This window comes from Copadichromis virginalis, linkage group LG4, assembly GCF_057382275.1.
Source record: "Copadichromis virginalis isolate Kocher_CV1m ecotype Utaka linkage group LG4, C_Virginalis_male_GT1.1, whole genome shotgun sequence".
NCBI classification, from domain to species: Eukaryota; Metazoa; Chordata; class Actinopteri; order Cichliformes; family Cichlidae; genus Copadichromis; species Copadichromis virginalis.
Window position 1 is genome coordinate 35306266 of NC_140621.1, and position 17546 is coordinate 35323811.

Here is a 17546-nt window from a genome sequence, read left to right on the forward strand (position 1 = left end):
GACGAAGCCACCCTGAGCCTGTTCGTTTCCGACATTGGAGGAGAGGACTTTGGTGTTTTTAGTGCGCAGGAAGAAGAGAAAGATGGTGAATGACTGACTTTTCTTCTTGTTAAAGCCGTGTCACTGCACCTGAGCCTAAAAGGTAGTCCGAATCTATTTTTCTGGTGTGCTGTAGGTTACTGTTATGTACTACATGTGCAAATATGTACCCATAACTTGTTTTTCACAATATTAATAAAAGGGGTGTGTCTCCAAACAGCCATCTCTTTCCTGACAATTCGCTTTGTGCATATTCTCTTACATATGATAAGTCAACATTGAAACACCTGTGGCTTTTAGTCAGGTGCGGCTAATGTATGTACAAAACAGGATTTTCCCCTGATTTTAGCTTGTGCGGCTAATATTCAGGTGCGCTTTGTAGTCCGGGAAATACGGTAAGTAAAAGGAAACAAACAGCGTCCGACAGCCTGTAAACAACGGCAGACTTGTGCGTAACAAGCAAGCGAATAATGAAGAAAACAGATTTTTAGACGGGAAACAGAGAGAGAGAGAGAGAGAGAGAGAGAGAGAGAGGGAGCTGTGCAGGAAGTGAGATTTTATCCTGGTGGAAGCAAAACAGCAAAAGTCAGAGTGAATTCATGACGATGTTTGTGTGAAGCGTAGTTTGGATCTTCTTTTGCTGCTGGTTCGGTCAATGTTGTTTGGAGAGAGATCAAACTAACAGCTTCAGAATCAGCGCAAAAAGGGCGTGAACACAAAGCTCGACCCGCCGACAGTCAGCGAGCTGTCGGCTTTCAGCCCCGACCGTGTCCGTGCCGTCGGTGAGAAAGTCACAGCTCTCTGATCCTGATGCTTCGGCGGGTCGAGCTTTGTGTTTACGTCTCTGTGCAGAAGCCTGTTCCTGCTCTCAGTTACTGTTTTCATCTTTGGTGGTTGTTGAAACTGAGATTCTGGCATTTCGGGCAAAATAAATTGATATTAAAAAATCGATTCAGGATTTGAATGAATCGATATCACGTTATCCAAGCCAGAATCGATTTTAATCGATAAATCGATCATCAAAACCCGCCCCTAACAATGGTAGGCATGTATGACAGTGACAGTCGTTGGGATTTGGTGCTGTATAAATTCAGTTTTTATCCTGTTAAATTAACGCGGTGTTAACGTTACACACGGGAAGAACCGCCGACTTACGGCTGCGCTGTTGTTTCCCATAGAGGAGGTGGGAGTGGTCGCCACGGTAGGTGGAGCTGCAGGTATCGGGCGCGTTGCTGTCTGTGTATCAGGTTATTCTTAATGATTAACATTTATGTTTTTTGAAACGCCATCTCTTGGAATTCCTCGAAGCGTTGTTCATTGTTGTGCACTTGAATTTCCTCACCTGCTGAGGGAGGAGCTTGTGCATACCTGTCTGCAGGAGCTCTAAAGTTGTGTATCAGCGGGAGGAGGTGAACACGGCACTGTTCATACCGAGAGTGCATCAAATGAACACCTGATCCATTTTGGACAGCCAAACATTCGAAGCGTCTGCACCGAAGCGCCGGGCTGGTCATCGTCGGCGTCGTTAGTTTTGGTACGAGTGGATCTCCTCTGATGTTTTTCAGCAGCGCTGTCGTCGTAGAAACAAGAAGACAGAGGCTGAACGTGACTGCTCGGACTGGGTGAGCGGATTTGAAGGACGAGCGCGTGTCCTTATTTTGGAAGCTGTCAGCCTTTCGCGTCACGCTGCTGCCGTCACTAAAGCGATCTGAGCCGAACAGTTCTTCATTGAAGCCCATTCATGGTGAAGAGCACTTTGTGAAAACGCAGCTGCCATTTTGTCTCGCCCACATGGGTTCGTGTCACTCTCCCTCCCTGCATTGTTTGTATTTGGCACTCCCACGGTGAAACAGCCCGATTTTCCCTGGAACGCTTCACAAGCCTCGACTTGTCAGCCGGTTCCCAGATAGACGGCTGAAGTGCAGATCCATGTTAACTGTGAACGGTAACGTCAGCAGCAGCCAGTCGTGGGATTCCTGGTGCAATACGCAGCGTTACAGATGTGCAGCACAGGCTGGGAACATCAGGGAAGCTGATGGAGTCTCTGTGAGGGAAGACTGGAAGTGAGTCACTTTACAAGAGTGCAGGAACGCATTTCCCAGCATGTTTGGCACATTAATTTGATGGTTTTCAGCCCAGCTGAAGTATAAACGGGCAAATCACATGCTGCAAAAGCAACACAGGCACCCGCTGTCTTAGTTAAAGGGGCAGCCAACATATAGCAAAACTTTGATCCAGCTTTTCCAGTACTTGAATCCGAATCATTGATACTTAGAAAACCTCTTTCCCCTCCTTTATATACTCATTTAGGTACATAAATATGTATGTGTGGACATAGCTATGTGATTGTTTGTATAATGGTAATTATATTTTATTTATGTTTCACGCTAATAAGAAAACTAATAAAAAAACCTGTAAATGTCTGAACAGAGGTCAGAATCCACAGATCATAAAGATTTATTTGCCTCCAGGGGAAAATCTGATTATGACCAAAACCCCAGTTAACAAGAAAAAGCTTTGACCTCTGACCTCCATGTTTTCACCCTGATTTCAATCTGCAGCACTGACCTGAGCACTCTCTCCATCCTCCAGGCCCTGGCCATGCCCTCGAATGCGCGGGCGGGCAATCTGAAGGACCCCGAGGTGGCTGATCTGTTCTGCAAAGATGACCCGGAGAAGCTGTTCACCGACCTCCGGGAGATCGGCCACGGGAGCTTTGGAGCGGTGTACTTTGTGAGTAACATCGGAAGTGCGTCCGCTTTTGACCGTGTCAGTAACAAACTCACTCTCTGGTTTTAATGTTGTTCAGTGTGAGCAGCTTCTCTCTCCAGGTGTGAGTTTAAAACAAAGACATCAGGTGAAGTTGTTTACATGTTAAATGATCCCTCAGAGAAAGTTAGTCACATGTGCCGATCCTGTCTGCTCCTGGATTTACTAAAGTCCACAGCTTGTTTGGACTCTGCACCTTCATAACTACAGTACCCACCAAAAATAAAGGTGTGGGCCTCTAAAGCAGCGGTCTCAAACTTAAATGAGCTGTGAGTCGCTGTCGTCTCATTGGAGAACACTTTAGGAATCAAGTAATACAAACAAACAAGGAAAAACCCACAAATTTTTCTGAGCGCCGTGTAGCACAGTAAATCGGTTCAAGGTCAGTAAGCACAACCAGAATTCATACATTAGGCGCCCTGTTCATTTGTGAGAAAATTAAAGGATTTTAAGTGGCCTTATAGTGCGGAGAATTCATTACACAGAAGAAAAGAATGTATCGCGATATATATCGTTACCGCACATGCTTCAATTTATACCGCAATATGGATTTCAGGCCATATCGGCCAGTCTGTAAACCCGAGTGTTCCAGAGTCAGTGTGAGGTCGTCTGTCCTCAGGTCTTATACAGGACTAGCTAAGGACCACATGTGCTTTTGGTCCTGATGCAGAAACCTCAGTCGGGCTATTGGTGCAACCTGTTTCTGTGCTGTGGCGCTCCAAGGCAGCATGTTTTCTTACATCTAGAACAAAGATGTGCACGAGTTAAGTGGCTGTTTTGATCGTCATATTGTAGCAATGATCAGATCCTCTGGAACGTGAACACATGGGGTTGTGTGACCTACGAGCATCGTTCCACCACGTCCTCCTGTCCTTAAGAAACTCCTAAACCTCTTAACTGCTCCTCTCTGCTTCAAACACTTCAGCTTCAAAGCTCTTTTAAAGGCTGAGCATGTTTTATGAAAAAGTTTTATCTCTGCCGGGATTTACTTCTGACTTTAAGGGGAAATTCTTAGAAAATGTTCTTGAAGCTATTCTTAGTACAAGGAAGCTCTGCGGCTAGACGGCGAATCATCACGTTTTTCCAGCAGTCGGTGACTGATGGGTGTGAACCAGTTTAGAAGTGTGGGACCAGAGCAGACGTGAAGCTTGCATCTGCACATGTTTGTATAGGTGCAGACATACAGCAGCACGGCGTTCTGCACGCTGGGCTTATCTTAAACCAAATCAAATAGTTTGGATTGTTGTCAGAGTGTCTCTTGGATGTACTCGCCGAGCTGTCCACCGCGTGGATCTGTGTGGGTTTCTCTTTAAAATCACTCTTATCTGTCATTAATAAAGAGAGTGTGAATCTGAAAATGTCCCCCAGCTTATTAGAAAACAGTGGGAACACGACGAGTGTGTGCGCTGCGCCTCTGCATCTCATTTCACCTGTAAAATATTCTTGAGGCTGAGTGGTAGACTCACACCTCCACACTGCATGTCTGAGTTTCAGAGGAGCCTTGAAAGGCCATTAGAGAAGAGCTGCAGAAATAGACGCTGCGCAGCAATTTGCATCAGATAAAAAAGAACGTTTCACACGCGGCGCCCCTCAGCGTCTCTGAAACTGTCGCTCACAACAGCTTCAAGTGTTTGCGTTTCCTGTCTTGTCTCCTGTTCCAGCGGTGGATGTTCGTGTTGAAGTAGCGAGGGCGGTGCGTGTACAGTAATCCCTGAGAGGTGACCCTCAAGCTGTTTTGTTTGTTTGTTTGTTTTATTCTTTTGGGTCTGTGTGAGGTCAAAGTTGAGCCCCTATATGCGACCATCCCAGGCACAGAAGCCCCGCCCACTCACTCTTCAGACCTTCAGCTGAAGAGCTGCCAATCAAAAGAAAGCTGCCTTAAACTGAGGGAGGTGGCAACTAAGAGCTTCTAATTAGTAGTCACGATTTCTAAGCAGTGAAATAAATAATAACAGTAAATTAAAGGTTTTGTGAAAACTTGATATTGATTAAAAAAAACCCTATTAGCTAGGGCTGGGTTTTAATTATCGATTATAATTGATTCTGGCTTGAATAACGTAAAATCGATTCATTCAAATCCTGAATCGATTTTTAAATATAATTTTATTTTGCCAGAAACGCCAGAATCTCCGGTGAAACCTCACAAAATTTCAACAACCACCAAAGATTAAAACAGTAACTGAGAGCAGGAACAGGCTTCTGCACAGAGACGTAAACACAAAGCTCGACCCGCCGACGCATCAGAATCAGTGAGATGTGACTTTCTCACCGCCGGCACGGACACGGTCGGGGCTGAAAGCCGACAGCTCGCTGACTCTGATCTGTCGGCGGGTCCGCGTGGTTTTGGTTTTGCTCACAGGCTTTCCAGCGTTTTCCTTATAAAACGCCGTTTTTACCGTTTCTTCCCGCAGTAAATATAAACAACGACAGTATTCAGGAAGAAAAACAAACATTGCAGATATTTTATCATAAGTCTGGTTTTACGTGGCCGATCAACACAGTTTAAAAACTGGTATAAAGTCCACACTTTGTCCATCAGTTGTTCCGTCAGGTAACATTCATGTGTTGATTAATGACTTTCTTTTGTTTTTGATCTACTGCAGAATGTTTTTAAGGTCATCTGTTATAAAATCCCAGAACAGGAAAATCTCCTTCATGTTTTTCTGTTTTATCCTCAGCTGCTTTGACACAAAGGCCTCTGCTGTGACGCTCACACCTTTGATAAAGTCTCACAAGTGTCAGCTTTCTTTTTATAGATATAAAAATATGGAAATGTACTGATGCATGATCACAATTATAATATTTCTGACAGAGGCAAAATTTTCCCGATTCGAATCGTGAATTGAATCGATTCTAGAAATCAGTGGCGATACCCAGCCCTCCTATTAGCAGTATATTAAGGAACGATAATTGATTAAAAGCTGCACTTTGTACGAAACTGTTGCTTGACTATGCAGCGTTATCGCCACAGCTAACGGTGAAAAAGTTTATTTCTGTTTGTTCATGAAAAACCTGCTGAGACGTTTGCTGGCCGTGGCTGTTTATTTGCAGGTTATGGATCAGAAATCGTTCGATAAACAACATCTTTCAGCTGTAGTTGAGAGCGATGTTAGCAGACGGTGACAATAACTAACAGTTATTATTGGTTTGATCGCTGCTCGGCTGTTCTGGGGTGTTTGTCTGGCTTTTTATGTGCTGCGTCACACATTGTCCCCCATTGAGTCACAATTCTATCGGTTAGGATTTTGGCTTCCACTGATGACATGACTGAGATCTCTGCCCCCCCCCCTCCAAAAAAACCCAAAACAACAACCTAGCTGCTTTTAAACCTCCTGTTTGTGTCGAGGGTGAACTGATGGGCTGCTCCAAGGCTCAGTATAAGATAAAGGAAAATTATGATGAGCAGTAAATCATACAATGCTGCTGTATTGGGACTCCAAAGATGTTAGTTTGTGTATTTTAATGCTCATTTCAGGTCTTCTTGACAGCAGAGGTGATGCTGTTGCATCACAGGGTCTTATCAGTACTGTGAGAATGCAGAACGACTTCATCTGGCGCCTGTAAGCAGCGTCCTCTCTCAGGATCAGGATCCAACACTTTGAACAGCTGTGAGAACATCGAGTATGTGATTCAAAAATAAATCATGTAGTTTGGATGACTAATGGATCATTGTGTCCAGCTCTGTTCTCGCCTCACCGAGCAGGGCTTGTCGATCGTTTGGCTCCACCGAGTGGTCCTAAAATTAACCTGCACACTGAGTCCGAGGGGAAAAAGAGGAAAGGAAAACTGATGTAAAGAAACGTTTTTCCAACAGACTAATTGTGCCGAGTAAATGGAGCAGACTCGGTTACAGAAGTAAACCTCTTATTTCTTTCCCCTTCGTGTCTTTAGATGTTATTCTAAAAGAAAATCCTGTAACAAAGCGAGTCGTGTCATTTACACACGCGTGACCCGGTTACTGTCGGCTTTCACAGTAAGCTGATTTTTCCTGAACGCAAAGCAGACGAGAAGCGAAGGAACGTTTGTAATCAGGACTGGGGATTAGACGAAGCCGGTTTCTCCAGGGAGTGCATTTCCTGTGCACCAGGTCACGTTTCCACAATTTCGTTGTTTTAAATGCAAACGAAGACGAGCACAAAGAAAACGCTTTCCTTTTCTGTTCTGATGGATTCTGTCAGAGGTGAAATCAAACATGACACAGTTACCTAGAAGCATAAATACATCAGTCTTAAATAAACAGGAAGAGGAAGAAAGCTTACTCTATTGTCTCCTAAACCAAACATTACTTTAAAAATAACGAAGTGGGCACAGTTTACTTACTGCAGTCTCCACCTCCTTCCAGAGAACAGCAGCATGCTGGATGAGTCTAAAGACTGGAATAAGAAGCTAATCCTTTCACAGTAAAGTCAGGAGGTCGGATTGAAACCTTTTATTATCCAACCGTCTGAGAGAAATCTTTCTCTGTTCACTGGTTCAGCTTGATTATAATTCATGAATATAGATATAGATAGAGATATATAGAGATATAGATCTAGAGAGAGAGAGAGAGAGATAAATAACATTTTTCTCTCTTTAAATGTTGCTCATTAGAAACCTTTTTAAATAAATCTATGAAGTTGTTTCGCCGGCAGTTTGTCAGAGGGGACAAACCGGTTGCTCACACATCCTGACGTAGTCCCCAATCGAAAACCGGTTCCACTCCTTTCCATCAAAGTCAAGCGCGGCGCCATGCCAACTACCTGTCACCACAGCAGCGTAACGTTCCTGGGCCCGAGCCATTACTTTTCTCACACAGAGATTACTCCACCCTCTGGTGTAGTTGCACAATAAGAACTGGCTCCTCATCAGCACAGTCTCGGTGGATGCATGCCTGTGAGGGCAGGCTTGCAGATCGCGGGTTCGATTCCTGAAACAGAACTGAAATGTACTGAGGGCTGATTGTGTTTGTGTCGTCCAACAGGCCCGAGATGTCAGCAACAATGAAGTGGTGGCCATCAAAAAGATGTCGTACAGCGGCAAGCAGACCAACGAGGTAACGAGCGCAACGATCGTAGATTTGAAGATCTGCCTGCCCTCGTCTGCTCGTGCTCTGATAGGAAACAGTCGCACTGATGTTAAGCAGCTAATTTTGGGATTTTGTGTGCCAGAAAAGTTATTTTACAGATTTAAATTCTTTCGAACTTCTTTACATTTTAAATGTGCTGTGAGACACTTTAGAAAGAAGAGCTGAGTGTTTTTCTGTTGCTGTGCAGAAATGGCAGGACATCATCAAAGAGGTGAAGTTCCTGCAGAAGCTTCGCCACCCCAACACCATCGAGTACCTGGGCTGCTACCTGAAGGAGCACACGGCATGGGTACGTCCTGTAACGCGTGGTTAACGGGGAGGTGTTTTACCTAGGGCCAGCACAGTGGTTAGCATTGTTGAATCACAGCAAGAAGGTCCTGAGTTCATTCCTCTATCAGGCCGGGGTCTTTGTAGAGTTTGCATGCTCTCCCAATGATTGTGTGGGTTCACTCCAGGTACAACGGCTTCTTCCCACAGTCCAAAAACACGCAGTTATTGGGGTTAGGTTAAGTGGTAACTCTAAATTGCCCATAGTCTGTCTCCTGTTGGTTATTATAGGGGGGGAAATGTCATTTTATTAGGAACAAGTGTTTAGTAACTGAACTGTTATTCGGTGACATCACCTCACAGTGGAAAAACATTGAAATGGAGACGTTTCTGTTGGTCGAAGCGGTCTCAGCCGAGCTGTGACACATAGAGGTGGAGGAGTTCATCATGTTAGGTCGGCTGTGTGAGCTCCTTCACTGATGATGTGTAATCGCTGTCGTTTCCTCCTCAGCTGGTGATGGAGTATTGCCTCGGCTCGGCCTCAGACCTCCTTGAAGGTTCGTGCAGTGCTGCAAACACTTCACCCGTTTTTATTCGTCGTTCTTGTGTTTCTGGTTTTTCTGATGAATAAACTTTTCTTTCTCCTTGCAGTTCACAAAAAGCCGCTCCAGGAAGTAGAAATAGCTGCTATTACCCACGGTGCACTGCAGGGGTTGGCATATCTTCACTCTCACAATATGATTCACAGGTAAGATCTGTTTGTCCGTCAGCTCCTTTAAACCAAGAAGACCTGCAAACGCACAGACGTGTGGAGTAGATGCAGTTAGAGCCCACCGCCAGCAGGGGTCACACTCTCCTCTCTCCTGCAGGGACGTGAAGGCAGGAAACATCCTGCTGACGGAGCCGGGTCAGGTCAAACTGGGGGACTTTGGCTCCGCCTCCATCGTGTCGCCGGCCAACTCCTTCGTGGGGACGCCATACTGGTGAGCATCGATGGAGCTCGTTCAGTCCATGTTTTGAACAGACAACACCAACGACCAATCAGAGCGTGAATAGGACCGGACCACAGATGAGATCTCCTTCGTTTACATTTGAAAGCTTCTTGAATTTGTACCCAGGATCTGTTCAAAGTCTCTTTTCAACAGCAAAATTAGCCTAATATTAGCTGAAAGGTCATATTCAGGATCATCAGCGCTGCCCTCTGAGATTTTACTTTCACCAGCTGTTGATTAAACAGCTTCAGTGTAGCTTTATTTGTCTGCAGATGTTCAGTTTTAACCCCAGAATAATAAAATAAGTGGACAACATCTGAGTTTTTTTCTCGTAGTGCAGCTTTTTTTGTTGTTTCGCTGAAACACATTTTGCACGTCGTGCGGCGCAGCAGCGGATGACTCGGCCCATTCTCTCTGTCTTCTCCAGGATGGCTCCGGAGGTGATCTTGGCCATGGACGAGGGCCAGTACGACGGGAAGGTGGACGTCTGGTCCCTGGGCATCACCTGCATAGAGCTGGGTATGAGCTGCTGTCTGTGCTCTTAAACTGTGAGCCTGGGGCTCTGTGATGCTAACTGTCGTTCTTCTGCAGCGGAGAGGAAACCCCCCCTGTTCAACATGAATGCTATGAGTGCCTTATACCACATCGCTCAGAATGAAAGCCCCGTCCTGCAGTCCAATCACTGGTGAGCAGCCTCCATGTTTTCCTGCGGCGCCGTGTATCCCTCTGTCCACTTCGGAGACACTGCAGTGAACTGATGTTGTGTTTTTGTTTCAGGTCCGATTCCTTCCGCAGTTTTGTCGACTCTTGCCTACAGAAGATTCCCCAGGACCGGCCTACCTCGGACGTGCTTCTCAATGTGAGCGTTATTGATCCAGGACAGTTTTTTTTAAACCTGCCCTGCTGTGTGCTCACCTGTCATTTCTATCCCTCCTCCCGCAGCATCGCTTCTTGTGCCACGAGCGCCCGCTGACCGTCGTCATGGACCTGATCGCACGAACCAAGGATGCGGTGAGGGAGCTCGACAACCTGCAGTACCGCAAGATGAAGAAGATCCTGTTCCAGGAAACCCAACAGAACGGCCCCGTCACCGAGGGAGGCGAGGAGGAGGAGGTGAGGAAGGAGCACAGATCAGGAGATTTGTGCTTTTTTTGGCTTGAAATACCAAAAAAGGAGGAAACTAACGTCAGAACATTTTCCTCTGACTGGCTTTAAGCAGGAATGTTGGAGTGTTACTGGAAACTTGACTGTGTGCACAAAAATAGTGAGAAAGCCGAAGGCGGGCCGCCTGAGCTGTCGCCCTCTCCGTTTCAGCTTTAGGTCTTGTCATGTGATCGGGCTGGGAGGGACTCCTGATGAGGATTCATGTGTGAAAGAAGATTTTGTTTTGTGTGTTTCAGGAGGTGGAGCCGTACCTGCTGCAGACGGGCACCGTTAACAGCATGGAGAGCTCCCAGTCTGTTCCCAGTATGTCCATCTCAGCCAGCTCTCAGAGCAGCTCGGTCAACAGCCTCGCCGACGCCTCCGACGACAGCAGCAACGAGATGGCCATGATGCAGGAGGGCGAGCACACGGTCACCTCCAACAGCTCCATCATCCACCGACCCACGGTAAGTGCTTGGCTTAAAGCTCACCTGACATCCAGCTCGCCTCCTCTGGATTCACCATCCTGATTCTCCCTCCTCCTCCTCAGGGTCAGGACAACATCTACGATGACCCGTACCAGCCAGAGATGGATCAGCCTCAGGCTCCTTCAGCTGGACGCCGGCGAGCCTTCTATCGAAACCGTGACCACTTTGCCACCATTCGCACGGCCTCTTTGGTAAGATCCGTCACAGATAGAGATGGAGGTTCTACAGATATCTATGAATGGAGCTGTAGTGGAGTAAAATGACCTCAGTTTGTCCACAGACAGTAGTGACTACGGATGGATATCGTTTAGGTTTTATCCGATAACGGTACTTTTGAAACGGTGCTCAAACCGGTGCTTAAAGAATGGAGAACACAAACTTTGTCCAAAAACCTCTCATGTTCAGCTGTTTTTTTGTAAAAAGATAACAATGTTAGCCTTTTCTGCAGCTATGGGGCATATATGGTATCACTCTTGGCTGGAAGCAGTGCTTAAACAATGGAAAAAACACAAACTTTGTCCAAAGACCTCTCATGTTTAACCGTTTTCCACTTTTTCTTTGGTCATTTTAGCCTTTTTGGCCAGGGTGAAGGGAGTATCTGCCATCAAACAAGAAGACAGCCGCATGTAGCTATGATGATGTTTGCTAGTTCACCTTACATGCATTAATGTAATAACGTGGTTAGCCTACTCAACGTAAATTACACACAAACAACATGAAGCTACTCACGCAGAGAAGAACGGCTGCTGCTGCATCATCATCCTCATCATTTCTGCTACACTGGCAGGGCTAGGGGCCAGGACTCTCCTCTTCGGGTTTTTGGGGGATGTTGCTAACTCCGGGTCGATAACAGGCACCACACCTGCAGTAGATGTGCTCGGTGTGAGGTCTCGCAGCAAGCTATCAAATACGGCGCATTTCTCGGCTTTTAAAAAAACGCTATGCGTCGCCAGGTGTTTCATCAGATTCGAGGTGTTACCTCCTTTGACAGTATCACAGTATCAGCTTAAAGCACTTGTTGCTGCTGAGTTTGCATCTTTTGCTGTGAAGTACAGCCAGACTTTGACCGCTTCGCCTTGGACATTTTTAATCTGTAGCTCTGCTCTAAAAGAACGTACGTACCTGGCCCCGCCTACTATCCTCGGAAACGTAAAATGATTGGCTAGAATCTAAAGTGTATCACAGCTCAGGAAAAAAAAGCACCAAAATGTGCGCTGCTTTTCGGTCTGGTTACCACGGTTTATGTCAGAACGGATACCGGTACCCATCCCTAGTAGTGACCGGTCTTTTTGCCACCGTTTGCACTCAGAGATGCAGACAGAGCGATGGATTAACAGGCAGCTTTTTGTCTCCACCACCTCCACCTTTCTTCCCTGTTAGTCTTTAACAGTTCTCAGTAAAAACGGGCTCATGTCTTCACACGTGCATCACGTTTGTGAAGTTGTGAATAATCATGTGAATTAAGCAAGAAAGTCTTAAAAATGATCGTTTTTTTGATACTCGAGCTGACCTGCTGAGTCCTTGAACCTCACCACCGCCTTCCTCCAGGTGACCCGTCAGATCCAGGAGCACGAGCAGGGCTCGGCGCTGCGTGAGCAGATGTCCGGCTACAAGCGCATGAGGCGGCAGCACCAGAAGCAGCTGATGAGCCTGGAAAACAAGCTGAAGGCGGAGATGGACGAGCATCAGCTGAAGCTGGACAAAGAGCTGGAGAACCAGAGGAACACGTTCTCCACAGAGGCCGACAAGCTGGCCAAGAAGCACCAGGCCATCCTGGAGAAGGAGGTGCAGTTTTTACTATAATAATCTTTTGTAGAGTATTTTTATTTGATGAATTCAAAATCCAAAAGCGAAAACAGGTTTCAGTGTTTTTAACAGGAATTCTTTAAATTCAGTTTTTGCATCATTTCATAGATCAAAGTTTTTTCTGTCTTAATGTGAGTTATGAGTTCATTTCTTAACGTAAGGATCCTGTTTGTGTGCCCGTGCAGACGAAAGCTGCTCTGACGGAGGAGAAGAAGTTCCAGCAGCACATCCTGGGCCAGCAGAAGAAGGAACTCACCAGTTTACTGGACTCACAGAAACGCCAGTACCGCCAGCGCAAGGAGCAGCTGAAAGAGGTCGGAGCGAGTTCCTCCACAGTCAGCTGCGCGTGCCCTGCAGGCTGAACCGAACGTAGCTGCTCTAAAGGAGCCGTGCGTGCCGACAGGCTGTAATTTAAAGGTTTCTGTGAAACAGCAAAACCAAACAGGATCTCTCCCACAAACGGAGAAGTTCCTGTAGGAGCTGAAACACGAAGCTGTTTAAATAAAGAGTAAAATATGTAAAATAAAAGGCAGCGCAGCTGAGTTACAGCTGGCGTCTGACTGCACCTGGATTTTCAGAATAAAGCAGCAGAAGCGATCTGTGATACGAACATAAATGAGCTGACTGGTGATGGGCGACCGTGGCTCAGGGGGTTGGGAAGCGTATCTGTAACCGGAAGGTTACAGATACCTTCCGGAAGGTCGCCGGTTCGATCCCTGGGCTCTCTGTCCTGGTCGTTGTGTCCTTGGGCAAGACACTTTACCCTACTTGCCTACTGGTGTTGGCCAGAGGGGCCGATGGCGCGATATGGCAGCCTGGCTTCTGTCAGTCTGCCCCAGGGCAGCTGTGGCTACAACTGTAGCTGCCTCCACCAGTGTGTGAATGTGAGAGTGAATGAATAGTGGCATTGTAAAGCGCTTTGGGTGTCTCGAAAAGCGCTATATAAATCCAATCCATTATTATTATTATTATTATGAAATAAAGAGATCACAGCCCTGACCTGACTTGAACTCTGAACTCTGAACAGGAGCTGAGCGAGAACCAGTCGACTCCGAAGCGAGAGAAGCAGGAGTGGCTGGTCCGTCAGAAGGAGTGTCTGCAGCAGATGCAGGCGGAGGAGGAGGCCAGCCTGCTGCGGCGCCAGCGGCAGTACTACGAGCTGCAGTGCCGCCAGTACAAGAGGAAGATGCTGCTGGCTCGCCACAACCTGGAGCAGGACCTGCTCAGAGAGGTGGGACAGCAGCTGCGTTTGTTTTTGCTCTGCTCTCTCCGGCCATGATTCGCTGTGATTCCTGCTTTTCTCCGTCCTTTAGGAGCTGAATAAGAAGCAGACCCAGAAGGACCTGGAGTGCGCCATGCTGCTGCGGCACCACGAGTCCACCCAGGAGCTCGAGTTCAGGCAGCTGGGCACGATGCAGCGCACCCGGGCCGAGCTGATCCGAACGCAGCACCAGACCGAGCTGACCAATCAGATGGAGTACAACAAGCGGCGTGAGCAGGAGCTTCGGCAGAAGCACGCCATGGAGGTCCGGCAGCAGCCCAAGAGTCTCAAGGTACCTCAGGAGGATCACAGCACCACCTGGTTTCCGTTACTATTTTTAAATCCCAGTAGAAATGCAACCACAGAAGCTAGCGCAATAATTTGTTTTGCATGTGAAACTGGAGGAGTTGCGTTCTTAACGTGCATTCAGCTCGTCCCAGCTCGCCGTTTGTTTTTGCAAAAATCGTGTAAAAAGCACTTGCAACAATAAAAACATTATAATCCAGAAACGCACTTTGCTGATCCGCTCAGCTGTTCGTGGCACTTCGTACGTCAGCGCGACCTGTCGCATTACCTGCGACGATCGGAAGGGACGTCACTCTTCATGGGAAATGTAATTGTTTCCCTACAGGGCCTTTCAAAGGTTTACTGGTGCTGTTGGTAGTCCTGTTTGACTTTGTGCCTTTCTGTATAGTTTATGGGAGGCTTAATTGTGATGCTGTTTTTTTTGCGAATTGACAACAATATTTATTTCAGTTTTTCCTGCAGTTTATAAAAGCTGTGTTTAGGGATGGTACCTTGCTCAGGGGTACCTCAGGGTAGCAGTATTTGACCCCCAACCTTCTGATCATGGGGCGCCCACTCTACCCACTGAGCTATCCCTATGCCAATTTGGGAAATGTTTATGTAATTTAGTCAAACTACATAAATTTTCCAATATCAGCAGAACTTTGGGGGAAAAGGGGAAGAATGTGGCAGATACTTTAAAGAACTTTGACCTCTTCACTGATCAGAAGAACTCGTAATGCTTTTATTTGTGTAAAAGCAGTTTACATGAACTCGACACGTTTCCTTCTGTTTCAGTCCAAAGAGCTGCAGGTCAAGCGTCAGTTCCAGGAGACCTGCAAGATCCAGACCCGTCAGTACAAAGCTCTGAGGAACCACCTGCTGGAGAGCACTCCAAAGTCCGACCACAAGGCCGTCCTCAAACGCCTCAAAGAGGAGCAAACACGTAAGCTGGCCATCCTGGCCGAGCAGTACGACCACTCCATCAACGAAATGCTGTCCTCTCAGGCTGTGAGTAAGGCAAGGAAACCTCCGTGCACCTGCACACCTGACAACCACCCACACCTGAAACCCCGCACACCTGACAACCTCCCACACTTCAGCACCTGCACACCTGACAACCTCCCACACTTCAGCACCTGCACACCTGACAACCTGCACCTTAGAACCAGAGGCCTGTACTACAAGGCAGGATTTGGTCTTATCCAGGTAACTTCAGGATGAGCCCTGGCTGATCAGCCCGGGTATACACAGAGGCTTTCTCTTCTTACATCGCCATGGCAACTTGAGCTGCAGCTCTAACCTGCTTTAGGGAGGTTGTGAAATCATGCTTCAGATGAGCTTTACTAATACAGCGGCTCTTCCAGCTTCCTGCAGAGCCCCCCCTGCTCCCTCTGCAGCAGTTCTTACCTTCACTCTGTTTAACCACCTGATTTTTTTCCCCCCCCTTTTTATCTTCCTTTGAACGATCAGCTTTCCATGTTTCTGATTGGTCACGTGCTGCAAACCCCGCCTCTCCCATGTGAACGTGCTCACAGCTGGACTGTTAAAGCTTGATTGCCAGATTTAAAGGACGCCAGATTGGAGTAAAATATCCTGGATATGTTGAACTTGCTTCGTAGTACAGAGCCCTGAGCGCTGCAGCTCAGCTCGGTTTAAAGGAAATAAACCAGCTGAGGAGAAATGTTTATGAAATCCTGAACGAATGTTATTCACATTCTAAATTATCCAAACAACTGATTTTAAATGTAATTTCTTTCAGCCAAAAATATCTCAAGTCAGAGCAGCTTTAGATTAGAGAAGCTCAAATATGGCATGTTTATTAAATATATGTAAACATGGAGGCATTAAGTAATATTTCAGGGCTGAACTTATGATTTAATGTTTGATTTTATTAACAAGCTCATTATCTCATCATAAAAGTCACACCTTTGGTCTGTGTGCACTAGGGCTGGGCAATATGACCCAAAACTCATATCTCGATATTTTTTAGCTGGATGGCGATATAAGATATACATCTCGATTTTTTTTTTTTTTAAAGCCATAAGTTAAGAACAAAAAGAGAGTTCTTAGTCGCACTGTGTCCCAGATGTCACACGGGCACTTTTCTTTACATACAGCGTAGATGTACATGAAGAAATTACTAAAAAATAAATTATCAGCATTTATTAAATAATCATGGTCCATAAATAAAAGAAAACAATGTTGTTTTTGTGCATAACAAAAAGCTCACAATTGTGCAGTCAAAATGTAAACTAACAGACGCTGAGCATAGTAACAAAGAGACAGACTTCACAGCTGCACCACGTCTCTGAACAGGTGCAGTTTGTGGTCCTTATACACACAGTACGTATCACTCCGCGAGGCTCCTCCCCGGTAGCCGTAATCCTCCGACAATCCATCAAGCGGTGCAGCTCCGTAGCTTAGCAAAGTCATATTAAAACATTTTTTGACAGATTGATGAGCGCTGTGTACCACATAAAATCGGTTCGCGGTCAGTAAGCACAACCAGAATTCATACATAAGGCGCACTGTCGAGTTTTGAGAAAATGAAAGGATTTTAGGCCGTGCAGCCCCTCCGGGCTGCATGTCGTTAGCGCGGTTAGCTCGTTAGCGCGGTTAGCTCGCTAACACGTTGACGCCGTCCAGCCCCACGCACGGTAACTCGCTAACGGAGATTTTCCGCTTTCATCTTGTCATTGCCTGCAGGTGAAGCTATGGGGGAGGCGGAGTTGTGTTCAGTGAAGGAGAGGCGAGGCCGAGTAACGTTGCGTAGAGACAAAAGTGGACGAAAGAGGCAAACCTGCGGCTCCACAAGTATAATTATAACGTAACATAGACTATATCGATATGAACGATATTGTCACATCTTATATCTCGTATGAAAATATATCGATATTTTTAAAAAACTCGATATATCGCCCAGCCTTAGTGTGCACCGATACATGTGACGCACATGTGGACATCAGCTGATACTTACAGTTGAAAGCGTCTGAATTTTGTGTCAGATCGACTGAAACCTTTGTCTTCAGGATGAAGAGTCATTTCCTGTCTGTAGTTTTCAGCTGAATGATTTTTATTTTCTAAAATTAAAAACCAGACATGAAAGAAACGCGCACATGCAGCACAAACACTTGTTTTTCACCTGCTTGACTTTGTTGCTGATAGCGAGGCTCTGTTTTGATCCCACAGCTGCGGCTGGATGAGACGCAGGAGGCCGAGTATCAGGTGCTCCGCATGCAGCTGCAGCAGGAGCTCGAGCTGCTGAACGCCTACCAGAGCAAGATCAAGATCCACACGGACACGCAGCACGAGCGCGAGGTGAAGGACCTGGAGCAGAGGGTGTCGATCCGCCGGGCGCTGCTGGAGCAGAGGGTGAGGCCGACTTCACTCTGACAGTCGAAGCTTGTGAAAGCGCGCGGGCCGCGTCC

General features: G+C 46.6%; 1 protein-coding gene across 3 annotated transcripts in view; it reads left to right on the plus strand.

Moving 5' to 3' along the window:
- taok2a (TAO kinase 2a) overlaps positions 1-17546 on the plus strand; it is a 29334-nt gene that overhangs the window by 7162 nt on the left and 4626 nt on the right. The window contains exons 2-19 of one of the 3 annotated variants that reach the window (XM_085455155.1): positions 2632-2772; positions 7769-7840; positions 8061-8162; positions 8652-8697; positions 8792-8888; positions 9010-9123; positions 9560-9651; positions 9724-9817; positions 9910-9991; positions 10075-10245; positions 10533-10742; positions 10826-10954; positions 12312-12548; positions 12755-12883; positions 13597-13800; positions 13883-14122; positions 14914-15324; positions 17308-17490. In XM_085455155.1, the coding sequence (XP_085311281.1) occupies positions 2641-2772; positions 7769-7840; positions 8061-8162; positions 8652-8697; positions 8792-8888; positions 9010-9123; positions 9560-9651; positions 9724-9817; positions 9910-9991; positions 10075-10245; positions 10533-10742; positions 10826-10954; positions 12312-12548; positions 12755-12883; positions 13597-13800; positions 13883-14122; positions 14914-15324; positions 17308-17490 (2745 nt within the window). In that variant the 5' untranslated portion in view covers positions 2632-2640. The remainder of the gene's footprint in view (positions 1-2631; positions 2773-7768; positions 7841-8060; positions 8163-8651; positions 8698-8791; positions 8889-9009; positions 9124-9559; positions 9652-9723; positions 9818-9909; positions 9992-10074; positions 10246-10532; positions 10743-10825; positions 10955-12311; positions 12549-12754; positions 12884-13596; positions 13801-13882; positions 14123-14913; positions 15325-17307; positions 17491-17546) is intronic. The other 2 variants (XM_085455156.1, XM_085455157.1) reach the window with 2 other exon arrangements.